Source organism: Toxotes jaculatrix, chromosome 10 (assembly GCF_017976425.1).
Source record: "Toxotes jaculatrix isolate fToxJac2 chromosome 10, fToxJac2.pri, whole genome shotgun sequence".
In the NCBI taxonomy this organism is placed as follows: domain Eukaryota; kingdom Metazoa; phylum Chordata; class Actinopteri; family Toxotidae; genus Toxotes; species Toxotes jaculatrix.
The window spans coordinates 10,876,467-10,891,198 of NC_054403.1; the positions used below are offsets into that span (position 1 = coordinate 10,876,467).

At 42.5% G+C, this 14,732-nt stretch overlaps 1 protein-coding gene across 2 annotated transcripts in view; it reads right to left on the reverse strand.

Annotated features, from left to right (window-relative positions):
* Positions 1–424: 424 nt before the first annotated feature.
* Positions 425–14,732, reverse strand: part of LOC121188252 (synaptopodin) — a 38,926-nt gene continuing 24,618 nt past the window's right edge. For both annotated transcript variants that reach the window (XM_041047900.1, XM_041047901.1), the window contains exons 2-4: positions 12,299–13,695; positions 5,718–7,789; positions 425–3,668 (exon numbers count right to left, since the gene is read on the reverse strand). In XM_041047900.1, coding sequence (XP_040903834.1) covers positions 2,517–3,668; positions 5,718–7,789; positions 12,299–12,467 — 3,393 coding nt within the window. In that variant the 5' untranslated portion in view covers positions 12,468–13,695 and the 3' untranslated portion in view covers positions 425–2,516. The remainder of the gene's footprint in view (positions 3,669–5,717; positions 7,790–12,298; positions 13,696–14,732) is intronic.

Consider the following 14,732-nt stretch of genomic DNA (forward strand, 5'->3'; position numbering starts at 1 on the left):
CCCTGGTCCCCCTTCTTCATCCTACCCCCTGCAGTGGCTCTATCCTCTAGTTCAGTGGTTCTCAAACTGGGGGGCCCTGTCAGGCAGTTTTAATGGAGAGGCTGATGAAGTGCCTGAAGTCGTTACATAAGGATCAGATGAAATATGAATCCTTGTTTAGGTGGCAAAGTACAGGATCACTGTAGTCCTAAATTTGATGGTTTTACCTTTAATACTCCAAGTGAACATTAAAGGGTGAATTATTTAAATAATAAAAAGACTAAACAGTATAAATGTGTGGACTTACCACCCAGTGTTTCATCTTGGTCTATTAAGAAAAAGGGAAATTACTACTTGAGCTTACATTAATTTCAATTATATTATTATTTTTAGTTCAGGATGCTAAGAAGTAAAATAATAAAAACAACTTACAAACTACATATTATTTAAATTGCTGTGTCATCACTTTTTATTTTGCACTCAGTTTCAGAAATCATATAGTTATGAAATACAACTTGAACTGTAATGATAAAATGCAGGAATGTCATCATAGAATGAAAAAAAAAAACAGTTTGCAAGCCTCAAAGATGTAATGATTCTTCTCTGTGTATGGATGTTGTCAGTGTTCAGTCTGTGCAGAGGTGAAACAGGTTGAAACCAATCCATGACAGTGATAGGCTTAATCCTGCTAAAGGAGCCAGGTCACCGTGTAGCAGGTGCCCCTGTCACTCCAAAGACACACTGCAGCAAATATTTAGAAATGTGCTGACGCTTTTGGCCTGCATGTCAGGAATGAAGGAATGATCTGTTGTGTGTGCTGGTACAGGACTGGGCAAGGTGGGAATGGTGTAAATTGACTTTCAGTTATCCCACAGTTGCAACAGAAAGCTGGCTGTGGTTTGAAGGCAGCAGTCAGTCTTACAGCCAGTTGCCACCCTCATGTCAACATGTTGCACTGTGCAGGCTGATATTTACAGTAGAATATTTATTTGCTGGTTTTATTGTGAATGACACCTGTTGGAGCAAATCAAGTTTTAAACAAGGCAAACTTAGCTGCTGAAATGGAATGAATAGAAGTGCAAATCAAGTAAAAAAAAAAAAACTTCAGAAGTTACAGATAATGTACATTAAAGTTTCATATGTATTTAAAATACATATCTTTCCTCTGATCCTTTTCTCATAAACACAATATTTCACAACTCTCAACATTCCTGTATCCTTTTTTTCCCCATGAAAGTTTAACAATAACATCTTGTTGTACCTTCTCTAGTTGTGTAACATACAATTTTGCTTCTAAACCTCACTGAAACAGGAACTTTGCACACTAAGTACAGGCACAAAATAGGTTAATCTGTTCCTCATGAAAGACTTTACCAAAATGAAAAACAACAACTGTTTGTGATCAGTAAAAGCTACAAAATTAGGCATACATACATCAATCTCTATTAATGATAATTACAATCAATATGCCATTCTTTTTGCACAGGTCTTCAGGTCTCATTTGTTAATTACATTGTTCATAATCAATGTTTAATATCATCAAAAAAAAAAAGTTTGAAATCTTTTTTCCTGAAACAGTGGAAACAGTGATTGAACAGGTGCGTCTATGTCCAACATTACCCTCACGTAACTCTTCATACTCGACACTGCCTTTTTTTCTGTCATTCTTTGTCAGTCTGTCTGTAAACCTTACATTCATTTTAGAAAATGCAGTACACAAAGCAACATATATACATTATGTTAAACTGATTATTGCACTCTTGATAGTGATGCATGTTATTTATTTTCCATTGATTAAAATGATAAACTGTGGTGAATACTTTGACTGTGTATGATAATGTGAATACCATGTGTACTAGCTACCACTGTGTTTTTATCATTAAAAAAAATGAAAACTCATTTGACCTATTATTGTCTAAATCAATATTCATTATGAATTCACTGTATAGTTAAATTTGATCCTTTATTAATACAGAAATAGGAGAATGCCGCAACAAGTACTGTATAGTCCAAGAAGATCTGTATTTACACTGTATTCACACTGTTGTGTCCCTTCTATGCCCTAAAACCTAAAGTCTCTTCCCACTTTTCCTTGTGTAAGACCAGCAAATATAATTATAATCCATCAATAACATTCAAACCCCATTCCACTTTACATTAACACTATTTAACTGTAATAGTGACTGTGAAGGTATGTTTGTTGTGAAGATGTACAAAGTATAACATTCAGATATCTTTGGTTATTTTGAGTCTTTGCACTTTTTGGTATGTAAGAAGCGTACAAGCCACAGCATTTGCGTTATGTAAAAAGCTTGTTCTTGTCAGTCCGTACTATGAATGCAAGTCATATAAAACAATAATGCTACTTTGATACAACATTTACCATCGCCTAGGATCAGAAATCAGAGTTGCAGAAAGGTAACTTGTCTAACATTAGTCTGATGAAACTTCATCAGAAAATCTTTTATAGGTTGATCCAATGGCACAAAAGTCTATGAAAACAGAAATGATGCTTCAACTGACATCCAGTAACACCCTCACAGGTCTGTGGAGAGGGTGCTTCTCTTCACCCTCAGGCTGCCACCCCAGCCACGGGGACAGGTGTTGTAGGAGTGCAGGCCAGGCGATCTGAGGCCCGAGTCTTCAGACTCAACAGAGGCATCAGAGTCGGTGAGGGAGCGAGTGTTGTAAAGCCTCACGGGGGAGCAGATTCTCTGTGTCGGGGTAGGAGGAGGGCTGGCGAAGGTAGGGGACTGGGCCCCCAATGCCCGCGGCTGGAAGGGGCTGATGGGTGGTTTTTGACAGTCATAGGCATGATGGGAATTTCCCAGAGGTGAGATGGGCAGGCTGTGACCACTCACTGTACCAGGGGAGGGGCTGTTTTTACGTTTGGCTGCATTGATGATGTTCTTGGCCAGGAGGCGATGGTTGGCCTTAGAGTCTAAGTTATTAACAATTGGGGACATGCAACGACTGTCTTTGGTTGGGGGAATAGGAGAGGTGGCAGAGGATGTATACAGAGGTTTGGTGGCGGAGAATGATAAACTGGCCTGAGAGAGTGCAGGAGACTGGGAACGGGAACCCCAAGGAGAGACAGGAGATGTGGCTGTAGGTGTTTGGGAGGGTCTGGGTGTGGAGCTAGAAACAACAGAGGAAGTATTCTGGCCTACTATTGGGGACTGACATCTTGATCCCCAAGGAGGGGAAGTAGTGGAGGACTGGGCATTTTGGCTCAGCAGGGACTGGCATCTTGAACCCCAAGGAGACGAGACTGGAGTTGTGGCTGTAGGTGTGTGAGTGGGTCTGGATGTAGAAGTGGAGATGACATTGGAAGTATTTTGGCTTACCATTGGGGACTGACATCTTGAACCCCAAGGAGGTGAGACTGGAGTTGTGACTGTAGGTGTTCGGGAGGGTCTGGATGTTGCACTGGAGGTAACATTGGAAAACTGGATATTTTGACTGGTCATAGGGGATTGGCATCTCGTACCCCGGGGAGAAGAGACAGGGGAAGTGACTGAGCGGATGGAACTAGAGGTGGTGGTGAACGGGCGATTAGTTTGGAGGCTGCGAGTCCAAGTTCCAGTGTTGGGGCCCTCTGGGCTGCTGAAACGTCTGGTGAGACTGGGCGTCCTGGTTGGAGTGGGAATCTCACTAGAGGTTTCAGGTGGGGTGGAGTCCTTTGATGTCTGTTAACAATGACAAATACTGTTTTTTAGGCTTTTGAAAACATACATTCATAACAAACTAAATAAGATTATGTGAGGCTTTTACAACTCATCAAACCATTTCGTCATGTAAATCCTAAGGTTTTGATTTGACCATGACAAGGTGCTTATGTTTATGCTTGACATAAACTCACAAAAGATTAACAATTTGCTGTGAAACTACACAACCCTATTCCTTAAGATCTTCTGAGTGAATATGTTTTTATGAAATAGTATTTATGTGTTCAGGCTGAGTCCCAGTGGCAGTCAGGTCATCTGAGGGTGTTCTCTCCTGTACGTGTTTCTTCAATAAGCCTGGGCAACAGTATACATAGGCCCGGTCTTTAGTGTCTCTCTCAGGTTACTGTCATCTGGCCTTCCTGAGGTGGTTAACCTTTACAGGGATATGAAGTTACTCAACTGAAGCAAGGGTGGCATTCCATGTTATGCACATACTAATTAAGAACAAAATACCTCTGCTCAGGATAATACTATGAAGGCAGCCTGTAGAGTTATAGGCTGAACTGCTAAGGTCAGTATCCTGAGAAGTTATGGTCTTTTAAGATGAATGTTAATGGTCGTGTTTCAAAAGTTCATGGCATGTGTGGAAGAAACAAGGCCCAGGTCAAGGGTGATATCATTTGTCTGAATGTCTGAGCCGCTGAAAATGAAACATGGGGCCAGGTCTTAACACAAACACACATGACCCAGATTCAAATGAAAGGGTAAAATATCTTCCAATGGTAAGCTGAAGTAATTATTTCTGAGCCTTAAATGTCACATACTGTGTTCCAAAATAGACCTGTGTCCTTTTGCAAATCATCTGTGTACTTAACAGAGACAATACATTTATTAGTGTACGCACATGTTCTCAGCGATCGCAAGGAAGGCAGGAAAGTGAAATAAACAGTTAACAGTGAAACAAATGGCTGAAAGAAGTCAGTGAAGTCAGGAAATGAGAAAAAGGAGAAAGAGATCACAGCAGAGTGTTAGCATAAAGCTTTAATCAGAGAGGGAAAGATTCCCTTTAACACACAAAAAAATCAATCATAACAGACAGGATAACAGCAGAGGAGAGCAGTAAATCAAGGTGAAATGAAACATGCAGAAACCGTGTCGTGTAAAACAACAGTGACTGATCACGTTCTGTGAAAAAATACTTCTGGAATTACTGCTTTGAGTCACAAAAACAATATATATGTGGGTCCGCAAATTAGTATGCAGCCTGCAGATCTGAAGCATCAAAGAATCCAAGTACACACTGTATATTTAGGTAGAAAATGCTGGAAAGCAGAGTATATTACCCTGAAGACATAAAGACATAAAAGGAGCTCTCTCGCTGTAACTCTTATGTCAGTGAGCAGCATTAAATTGCAAATCATAGATCATAAAGCAGATGCCAGACCATCTGTTAAAGTGCTTTGTGAAGCAGCATCACCCTGCTGACCACAGAACTGGGAGACAAAGTGGAAAAAGTGTGAGGTTGTTCCTCATTATATTTTAAAACACACTGAAAATGGAAGTTTTTGTGTGCTGACGTGCTTAGTGGCTTTGGTTATGACAAATTATCTGATTACATCAAGGCACATTTTTATTTTAACCAAAGGCAATTTTTACTTTTTGGGTGAGACGAGTAGTGATTCAATGCACAATTACCATACATTCACTTGCATAATTTAGGAAAATATAGTGTATACTGTGGGATATACTATGCGACAATAATAGCAGCATATGTATTTTGTAGTATTGAAAAATTATTCTGTGATATATTTAAGGATTTAAACTTTTCACACGTAAAAAGGTTCCACTCTATTATGTATCCACGATGAAGGAGATAGTACAAAGAAAGAAGAGTCATAAGAAGAAGGCACAGGTTTAAGAGAAAAAGTGCAGTGGATTATAAAATGTAAGCCTTTGAAGATTAGTGTTAGATTTGCAACCATGTGTATGTGCTTTTTTTTTACAAAAAAAGATCCAATCCCTCTAAAGTGGACAAATTTTCTAAAAATGATACAGAGAGGGTCTCCACACCTGTGGTGCAATCCCTGCCTTCTTGGCAGAAAATGTGGGCCTTGGTGCCTGGATTCCCGACCGGGGAGAGGACACTCGCTCTGGAGAAAAGGCAGACATAGGAGAGCTGATCCTTGGCTGCCCAGAGGCTGGATTTGATTGATATTCTGTGCCTCCTGTGGGGCTGAGAGGCAGCAGAGGAGACATGCACTGGGTGCTGAAATGAGAGGGTGGGTTGGGTAAGGAAGCCTGTCTGGAGAAAGTTTGGGTGGGCATTAGGTTCTTGGCCTGTGGTGCTCCTCTAGGTAGTGTACTAAGGGGGTCCTTGACTGGGTTAAAGGTGAAGAGGGATGAGTTAAGCTGGTAGGGCCGATGCCTTGATAGGTCCATCTCTATCTTGGAGCATCCATTCTCTAAAGGAGGCGGCTCTGGAGCTGGCTGTGGTGCTGGGGCTTTTTGTTTCGGTTTTTGCTTTATTGCTTGTTGGGCCTTAAGGTTTTGTGAAAGCTGAGCGCTCATGTCAGAGTTTTTAGCAATGGCCTTGACCCTGCCAGGCATGTTGGATGGGTAAACCCAAGATGGTGGCAGAGACATGGTGGGAGAAGGAGACCTCATTTGTCCAGCATTCTGATTCTCAGTGACATATTTCTCCATCCTGGACTGACGCTTGGCAAACAGCTCGGCCCCCTTTCCTGAAACATTGGTAAGGGTCTGTACTGGCCTGTGCTCTGCCCTCGGTCGGGTCCTGGAGCTCTTAAGGCAGGAGGCCCACTCTGGAGCTTTAGCCTCCTGTGCTCTGTCCTCTTCCTCAGCGAGGAAGTTGGAGGCCTCTGCACCCAGAGCCAGTAACTCTTCCTCAGATGTTGGCTCGGGCACAGATCTATGTCCGTGTTTCTTCCTTTCATCTGCCCCTTGCACCAGAGAGAGCAGCTCAGGGTTCGGAGATACCACTGGCTTCTCTTTGAATGTGAACATTGACTTCCTACTTGCCCTCCTGGCAGCTCCCTCCTCAAGTATTCCTGTTTTGATTGGTGTTATTGGCTTCCTTTCTCCGGAGGGCTGAGTAACAAAGCTGGAGGGCTTTGGAGCTGTAGGAGGTCCATATTGAGGCATGGGTGGGTAGTGAGATACAGAGGAAACAGGGAACTGGGATGGTGGAGGGGAGGAGGGTGACATCACAGGAGACATCGGAGGTGGACTGGAGTAGTAGGCCTGTGGGGGTTGGTTTGTGAAGCCCGGTAAAGGAGGCGTGGGATACGATGGAGGCGGAGGTGGAGGTGAGAACGCCGCAGGTTGAGGAGCAGTGAAAGCAGGGAGAGGAGGAGTGGTGTAAGAAGGAGGAGGGGGGATGTCCATGACGGGGCTGGTTGCTTCTGGAGACTGCACTGTTGGTGGGGAGAAAAAGGGCCTGGCAGTTCGGTTGATGATGGTGCTTGTCTGCTTGGATGTGGCCACAGACACCTTCTCAGGTCCAGAGGCACTGTGGCACCCATTAATAAGCGGTCCACGGGGGGCTGGCCCTGCGTGGCCCCCATTTATCCCTGCTTCGCCCTCAACATCTTCCATCATGACTGGATCAGTATCATTACTTCCTGGGGGAATCTCATCCTTGACTTTGTCCTCATGGATTTTATCTCTTGCCTCTTTCTCTTCCTCTTCCTCCGGCTCTTCCTTGACAGGGAGGAAGTGTCTTTCTTGGATAACACTGTCCTCCATGTCCTCTTCTTTGTTGAAATCTTTACTTGGTTCCTCCATGATATCACCCACAGCAGGTACCCTTACAGGTGGTGAGAAGAGTGGCTTGGTAGAGCTGTTCTTTAAGTTGCGATCTCTATCTTTTTCCTCACTGCTCCTCTCTGCCCATGTTGGTTTGTTAGAGGAGTCGGTTTTCACATTCTCCGATCTGTCCTCCTCTGACCCCTCTCCACAGCTTTCGAGCGTGAAGGCGTTGACTCTCTGCTTGCGGCGGTTGAAGAGCTGCACGCCTCTGGAGCTGGAGCTGGAGGGGATGGTGAGCTGAGCAGCGATGATCTGACTCCTGACTCGAGCTTCTTTGAGCTCCTTCTCTGATAAACTGGCGCTCCGGGTCAGATCTGCAGTGAAAGAGACAGAGAGAGAAAGGGGACAGCCTGATCAATGAGAGAAGCAGGGGATTTTTTGACTTAACAGAGATGTTTGATTAATGATCAAAGGGACCCCAACTTTGAGAGACTTACATCAACTACTCAAAAAAATACCACTCCCTCAACATCCAATTAAAGCTCACCACACCGCTTTTATGTACAAATAGAGAGAGCCATCAAGGACAAATTTTAACAAGTCTGGGACTGAATATTCTCTTTAAACCCCACATGATTGTTTCTCCTCCATACGGTTTTTATTGTTATTTTCAGTACTTTTGATTCCACCCAATCCAGTGAGAAAAACACGGCTTTGAGGATACTTGACTCAGCAGACCAAAGCTGTAGACCAAGAACTAACAGACAAAGGCGGGGAAACATTTCAAATAAACAGTTTAATAGGAAAGACATAAAAGCTTGTTGGCTCAAGTTAATAAAAAAAGATCTAGGTCATTGTCTGCTATAGTGCCAAAAAAAAAAAAAGTCTGACACTGATTCTGCAGTTTTGCTGACTGTTTTGAAATTAAGAGCTAAAATATGTCTGTGTTAAAACTGAAAGTTTGTTTTCTGAGCTTAAGAGCTCCATTCCAGGCAGTGGAGCTATTTCCTCTGCCATCTGCTGTAGTCCCTCCCTGAGCATTCCTCCACCGCTGAGAAAACTCCCTGCCTGAGCTTCCAACATGTCTTTGGTTTCTCTCTGTAGTTAATTTGTGCAATACTGCAGCTCTAACCCTTAATAGACCATTTTTACAATCTACAGCTTCCAAAAATGACATCTTTCGACTGCTGTCTATAAACATACTATACAATCAAGTGTTCCAATCTTAAATATAGTGACTGCATCATGCTTCAAAGTTCGTGAGAGGAAAATCAGAGCTTCATCTTTGCTTTTTTCTTTCTTTTTTCTTTTAACATAATAAAAACCTGAGGTCGTAGACTCTCTGATGGACATTTTAAAAGAGAACAACTCATTGTGGTGACACATCTGGCAGATTATTCATCTAATTCATGTAACTCCGACTGGTGGAAGATATTTAACATCCCTCCAGTAGGTTTCTCAGACAGCTGCCACAGCCACGACTCTTTCCTCATTTAATAAGGTGATGGATCCAGACAGCTACATTATTTGATATAATCGTGTGCCAATCACAATAATTGTGCGTAAATCAATCACTTGTAAAACGATCCTATATAACTCATTCTGCATGCACTTTTTCCTGGCACACAGTATTAAAGCTAACATGATCATTCCCCCAGTAAAAGGAATGATATGCATCTGTCATTGATTTTACAGGCTTTAAGTCTGCCCTCACAGTAATTGAATTAACTCTTTGTAGGGCACCCATGAATTCCTTTTACATAAACCCATCTAAAGTTCAAGAGCATATGTTTATTATCTAATTTTTATCCTATTGTTTTAATAAATAAAGAGGGACAATAGGGCCCACTTGGACTACAAACATTCACATTGCCTTTACAAGAACCAAATTACACCTTCTGACAGTCACTGTGGTTATTTCTGCAGGAAATGCATCAACGTCAGTGTCAACTATGTCAAATCAATCAACCTGACAGTGACAGAGGAAACACAGGACGTGACACTGTAAGAAGGAGATATATCAACCACATTACATATTTGTGACAATAATATAACAAGGATGAAAGCATTATCGCACATTAAACAAGCGCTCCCTTTAAACAAGCGCTCCTCCCAGTGTTATTGGCATGAGCATAAATCACTTTCTTTTATAGACTGTGTCACAGAGAAATGAACCAACCCTATCACGTAGGTACTAACTATATATTCAGAGCCCTTCATCAAGGTTGTCAATAATCCACAGGTCCCAATAACAACTTTTATTTGCCATTTGCTGTTTATAATTCATGCTACCTGAATATACCAGGGCAGTGAGGCTTGAATTGAAATGTCTTCACAGCGAACATCTACCTCTAGTGTGAGCCAGACAGGTTATCAAGTAACACACAGGTGCAAATCCCATCAGTGATTAATACCATGACCAAAATACTCTCTATGAAATGTGGACCTTTATCTTTTTTTTTTTCTAGTTAATTTCATTTAATTTGTAGAAAACTTAAATTCTAATCTGGTTAAATGCCAGATTATATAGAGATGTCAATCAACAACTGATAAAGCAAAATAAATCAGATTTAAAGAAATAAATTTGTCTTATTTTTAGGTTACAGTGCATATTACAGATGTTACAGATCACAGCAAGGCTAAAAAAAAAAAAACTAAAGAGAAGTCGGTTACAACTTTTTCAGTTATATGGGAAAAAAATAACCTAAAATTTACGGACGGTATCTGATGTCCTCTGTTACAAAAACAACATACTGCTGCTAACAAGTCATATTTAATTTGAGGTTTTAAAATACCCTAATGATTCATGAGCTAACTGAAAGTTTAATTTATCTTGCTGGATCCAGTTTAGTGCCTAATCTCTTACCTTTTTCATGTCAAAACTCAGAGCTCCGCTGTTTTGTAGTACTTCCAGAAGAGTTTTCAATTTAACTGCGTCTGATAGCTTCACACCCCCTTTTCTGTAGCGACACACAGGATCGGATTTCTTTTTCTCTGCAGTCCAGCACACAGACAGGCAGGCAGGCAGGGAAACAGGGAGGGAAGGAGGGAAGGAGGGAGGGGGGTCTGTAAGCTGGAGGCTGTGCTGTCTGTCATTCAGCCTCCGGCTCTGTTTCACTTTTTCAAATCTGTATAACCACCACCTCCACAGGGTTTCCACTAATTATAAAAACTGAGACATGCCTCTGAGGAAAGAGCTCGTTGCCTCTGTTGAGAAAGTATTGATGCTGCAGCAGTTGCACACAGACTGCACTTTGTTTTGACAGTTCTGGAGAGGTGTCCAATCAATGGCTGGTGTGGAGCGGCTTATCTCTGTCTGATGTCCTGTGATGGCAGGAGGGAGGTGTCTGACCCTTGTTGCAGTCTCTGAAGTGGAAAGGTTACCCAGAGATACTCCAGCTTATGTGTGTATGGATTAGACCACTGAGACACCAGAACTCCAGCACCTGACCTCCGCTGCCCTCCATGTCTGTCTGGATATCACCTTGTGTGTTTACTGTGCACTCTCCCCAGCTGAATATCTACCCTCTTTGAACCCTCTGGACCCTGAGCTCCAACCTGCAAGGGCAGGGTAGGAATTTCCTGTCCTCCGACAAAGACAAAACTCAGCCCTCAGCAATGATGCAAGAGCCTCCACACCACAATGTCGCCCCCACCCCTTTTCCCCCTACCTCTAACTTTCTCCACCTCATCCCTCTGCCCTCGGTCCCATCCCCTCATCTCTGTGTGAGTGCAGAGCAGACGGGGAAAACTCCCCCACGGCGGGAGGATTTAAGTCAGGGGGCCAACCCTGCATTTGTGTATCAAAGGTCAGATTACCCTGTCGGATGTTATCTTTCTCCGGGCTATGGCTGTGGGGTGAGCGGGATGACAGCACCAGCCCCCGTGGGTGATGTGTGAAACGGCATGGAAAGACAAGGATTAACAGAGGTCCTGGGATCTTACCAGACTGAATTTGACCTGGTGGATCCCATGGGGGAAATACAAGACCAGGCCAGAGGTTGAAACCAAGCTCTGCTGCTCACATTGTTACTTTTGTGCATGACGAAAGGTCTCTGCAGAGGTGTAGTCGGCTTTTATCAGTGCCTTTGTGTTGTTTTTGGTGATTTGTGCTCCATTTGAGGAAACCAATTAGTGAGTAATGAGTGATGGGAGCAGTGTTGGAAGTACAGAGGCTACAGATGTTTATCAGGGCCTTGACTACATAACAGTTATTTGATGGCCATGACCTTTCTGTTTTGCTTCCCCCACGGCACAATGTCTTTATACTCTCTTTGAAAACTGAATCTGACAAACTTGTCCCAGCCCAGAGGTAATTATCTCTCTAGCTGACTATTGTTTTGCTGCTTTTTAATATTACTATTTAACAGCATAGTGTTTTGGTGTTATCATGGAGTGTTAACTCCTCTTTTTTTCCCTCTTGGGGAGTTGACAACTGTGAAAGTAACAAGAAAAGTCTGAAGAAGTTTCCAAACAGCTTTTCCCACAAGTTAGCCCATTATTTTCAGTGGCTGTGCTGTATATGGAGACTGGCCTTTAGCAGTGATGCATGATTGCATTTCCATTGCTGTTAGGACAGCCTGTATTTTTACGGCATGGAAACAGATGTTGCATGAAGCATTTCTCTGTGTCAACTTGCACTGATGAGTCAGGGTTGCCTGTTTTCTCTATTTGTTGTCCATTTCACTCAGTTGTAGTTTATCTGAAATGAGGATATACTACAGCTGTAGTTCAGCACTAAGGCTACACTACAATCAAACCGCTGGAAATGTTTTCACAACTACATTTCTGCATTAGGAAGTAAGAGAGTAACAAAACACTTTCGTGCTGCTGCTTGGGCTCCCCAAATAAGGACAGAAAATGCCAGATAAACAAATACTTACTTGTTTTCCGGCTCATCTGTTCTTTGTTGAATCCTGTCTTCACCCATGATGCATTGCACTCCGTCCCAGGAGTGTGCATGTCTTGCGTTGCCTGGAGAGGTTTTCTCAATCCTCCTGGACTCCAGCTCACCCCTCTCCTGACAGACGTATGTCCTTTCTCCATCTCCATTTCCACCCACGGTTAAATGCTTCTGCTGCAGCAGAAACAAAAGCCCTCAGCAGGGGGAAATGTGACTGTTTGGTTCCAGTCAGCTCAATCCTCTCCCCTGATAAGATGAAACCGCCGGTCCAGTTGGACGGTGGAAGTTTTACTCCCCACTGGCAGGCAGTGAACACGTTTGGAAATACAAGAAAACACACAAGTAAGGACAAGGAGGGGAGTAGTTCAGCTTTCTAGGTTGCTGCTTCCGGTCATGGCTCCGCTTTCAGCAATAATCCTTCCAAATGTTGCTCTGTAGTCAGCTGAAAATTGACGGAAGAAGTGCGCTCTTACTTTGGTCTTCATGAAGTATTATTCTCTATCTAACAGGACCTCCCAGGAGGGTCAGCTCCAATGTGCCTTGGACGGGTTCCCGTGGACAACTGCCACGAAAATTGCACAAGTTTGTTGTGCTCTGTTAAAAATCTGGCAAAGAGGGATGAGAAACAGTTCAGTCTTCTCTATTTGCATCTCTCTAATGCTCCTTTTTTTTCTTTCCCAGACTTTGCTCTTCCTCCTCTGCTATTTTGGTCACCAAAACATGCTTTTTGTCTGCATCCCAATCTCCAGCCTGCAGATTATTTTTCTCTTGGAGAAAAGGATCTGCCCTTTATCTTGGAGATCATAACTCTACAGTGACGTGAAGGGGAACTGTGTATATATTGGCTTCCCGCTGTTAGGTGCATGTGAGGAATAACATTTCACTCTGGAAAGGTCATTCCAAAGACTGGTTTATATTCAGAGCTCTAAAGTACTCAGTTAGAGATGCTTTATTCAAGTGTTCTGTGTTATTTCTTATACATTAAAGCCAGATCCAGCCTCTGAAGGCAGGAAAATCAGTTTCTTTCTCTTGATTATTCACAAAACCGCAATTGAGAAGGAACGTTCTTGTTTCTTTTGTTGATAGTTTTGCTTACTCCTAAAATGCATCAGAATACTAGAACTGAGGATTCATCATGAATTCAGTAATTCTGAGGTCAGCTGCTCCTCCATTCAGAATTTGTTTTGGTTTGTTTGTTTTGCTCCATGAAAAAAGAAAAAAAGACTTAATGTCTGTGCTCTGATTGTTCAGCCAGTTTTGAAGACAATCTGTTTGGTGAACCAAAATTAAGCTGTTGATAAAAGGACTGATTGGGGAAACAATGGTTTCTCTGCTCCTTCTAATCCATCTCCATGTCCATTTTCTTTCCAGGATTACCTGCAAAAAAAGAAAAATAAGCAGGTTTAATTCAGTTATGCAAATGTCAAAAGCATCGATATTCTTCTGTTATGTTATTTAAATGTGACATTTATCCAGACAAAAGCTGGATGTTACATTTGCCCACAACTTTGGCAAACCACAGCTTTGGCAAACAGCTGGTACAGGAATCCTGCTCGATTGTCCATCATCAGCCTTTGTGCAATGGCGTGAGTTTCAACCCACTGCTTTGTTTAGGACTTAAAGTATGATTGTGATGGTTTCAAGAAAACAGTACAAAAAGATCTGACCTTTGTGCCGACAGAAACCCTGCAGTTTTTTAAAATTAGAACTGTTTCTTGAGAAACTGGTCTGAGGAATATTTTAATATACTTGGCTCAGCTCATCTAATACTTTTAATGAGCACTGGTTTACTTCCAAAAGACACAAATCTCAACTCAAGTCCTTTAATGACTTAACGAAAGTCTCAGTTCTCTGTCTTTTAAGATGAAGATCAGCCCTCTCACTTTGAACTTTAGTCTGGCTAAAAGGGAGGAAAAGGAAATGAGTCGATGCCTTTACAAAGTCTGAACGTGATAAAACTCAGTGATGTCTCCAAAGAGGGAAGGAAGGTCACAATTCATTAAGGCCTGCATGTCGGAAATGTGTTTCAAACCTGCCAAAAAATTACCTTCATATCCATGTGTGGGTGTGTGATGTGATACAGCCCACTGTGAAAGTGAGTTTGGATTAGATATTTCCACACAGCATGAAGTGGAGAGACAAAAAAAGATGTGATTGTCCTGAAGTGACATCCATCGCATTCCTCCCTCTTATTCAATAAAGCATTTCATTAGATCACCGGTGTCATGTTCCCCCTGGCAAAGCTAAGAAGGCCCACTGGCAAAGTTTGTAATGATAAACCAGTGTTTGCACATCTGTGTCCTTGATGGGACTTGTCTCTCCTTGAAGCTGATCGGGGTTGCATTTGTTTTTGCTCGTGAGTCACCGCTGTAACACTCAGGAGTGGGAGGCCTGTGCCGAGAAATACACACTTA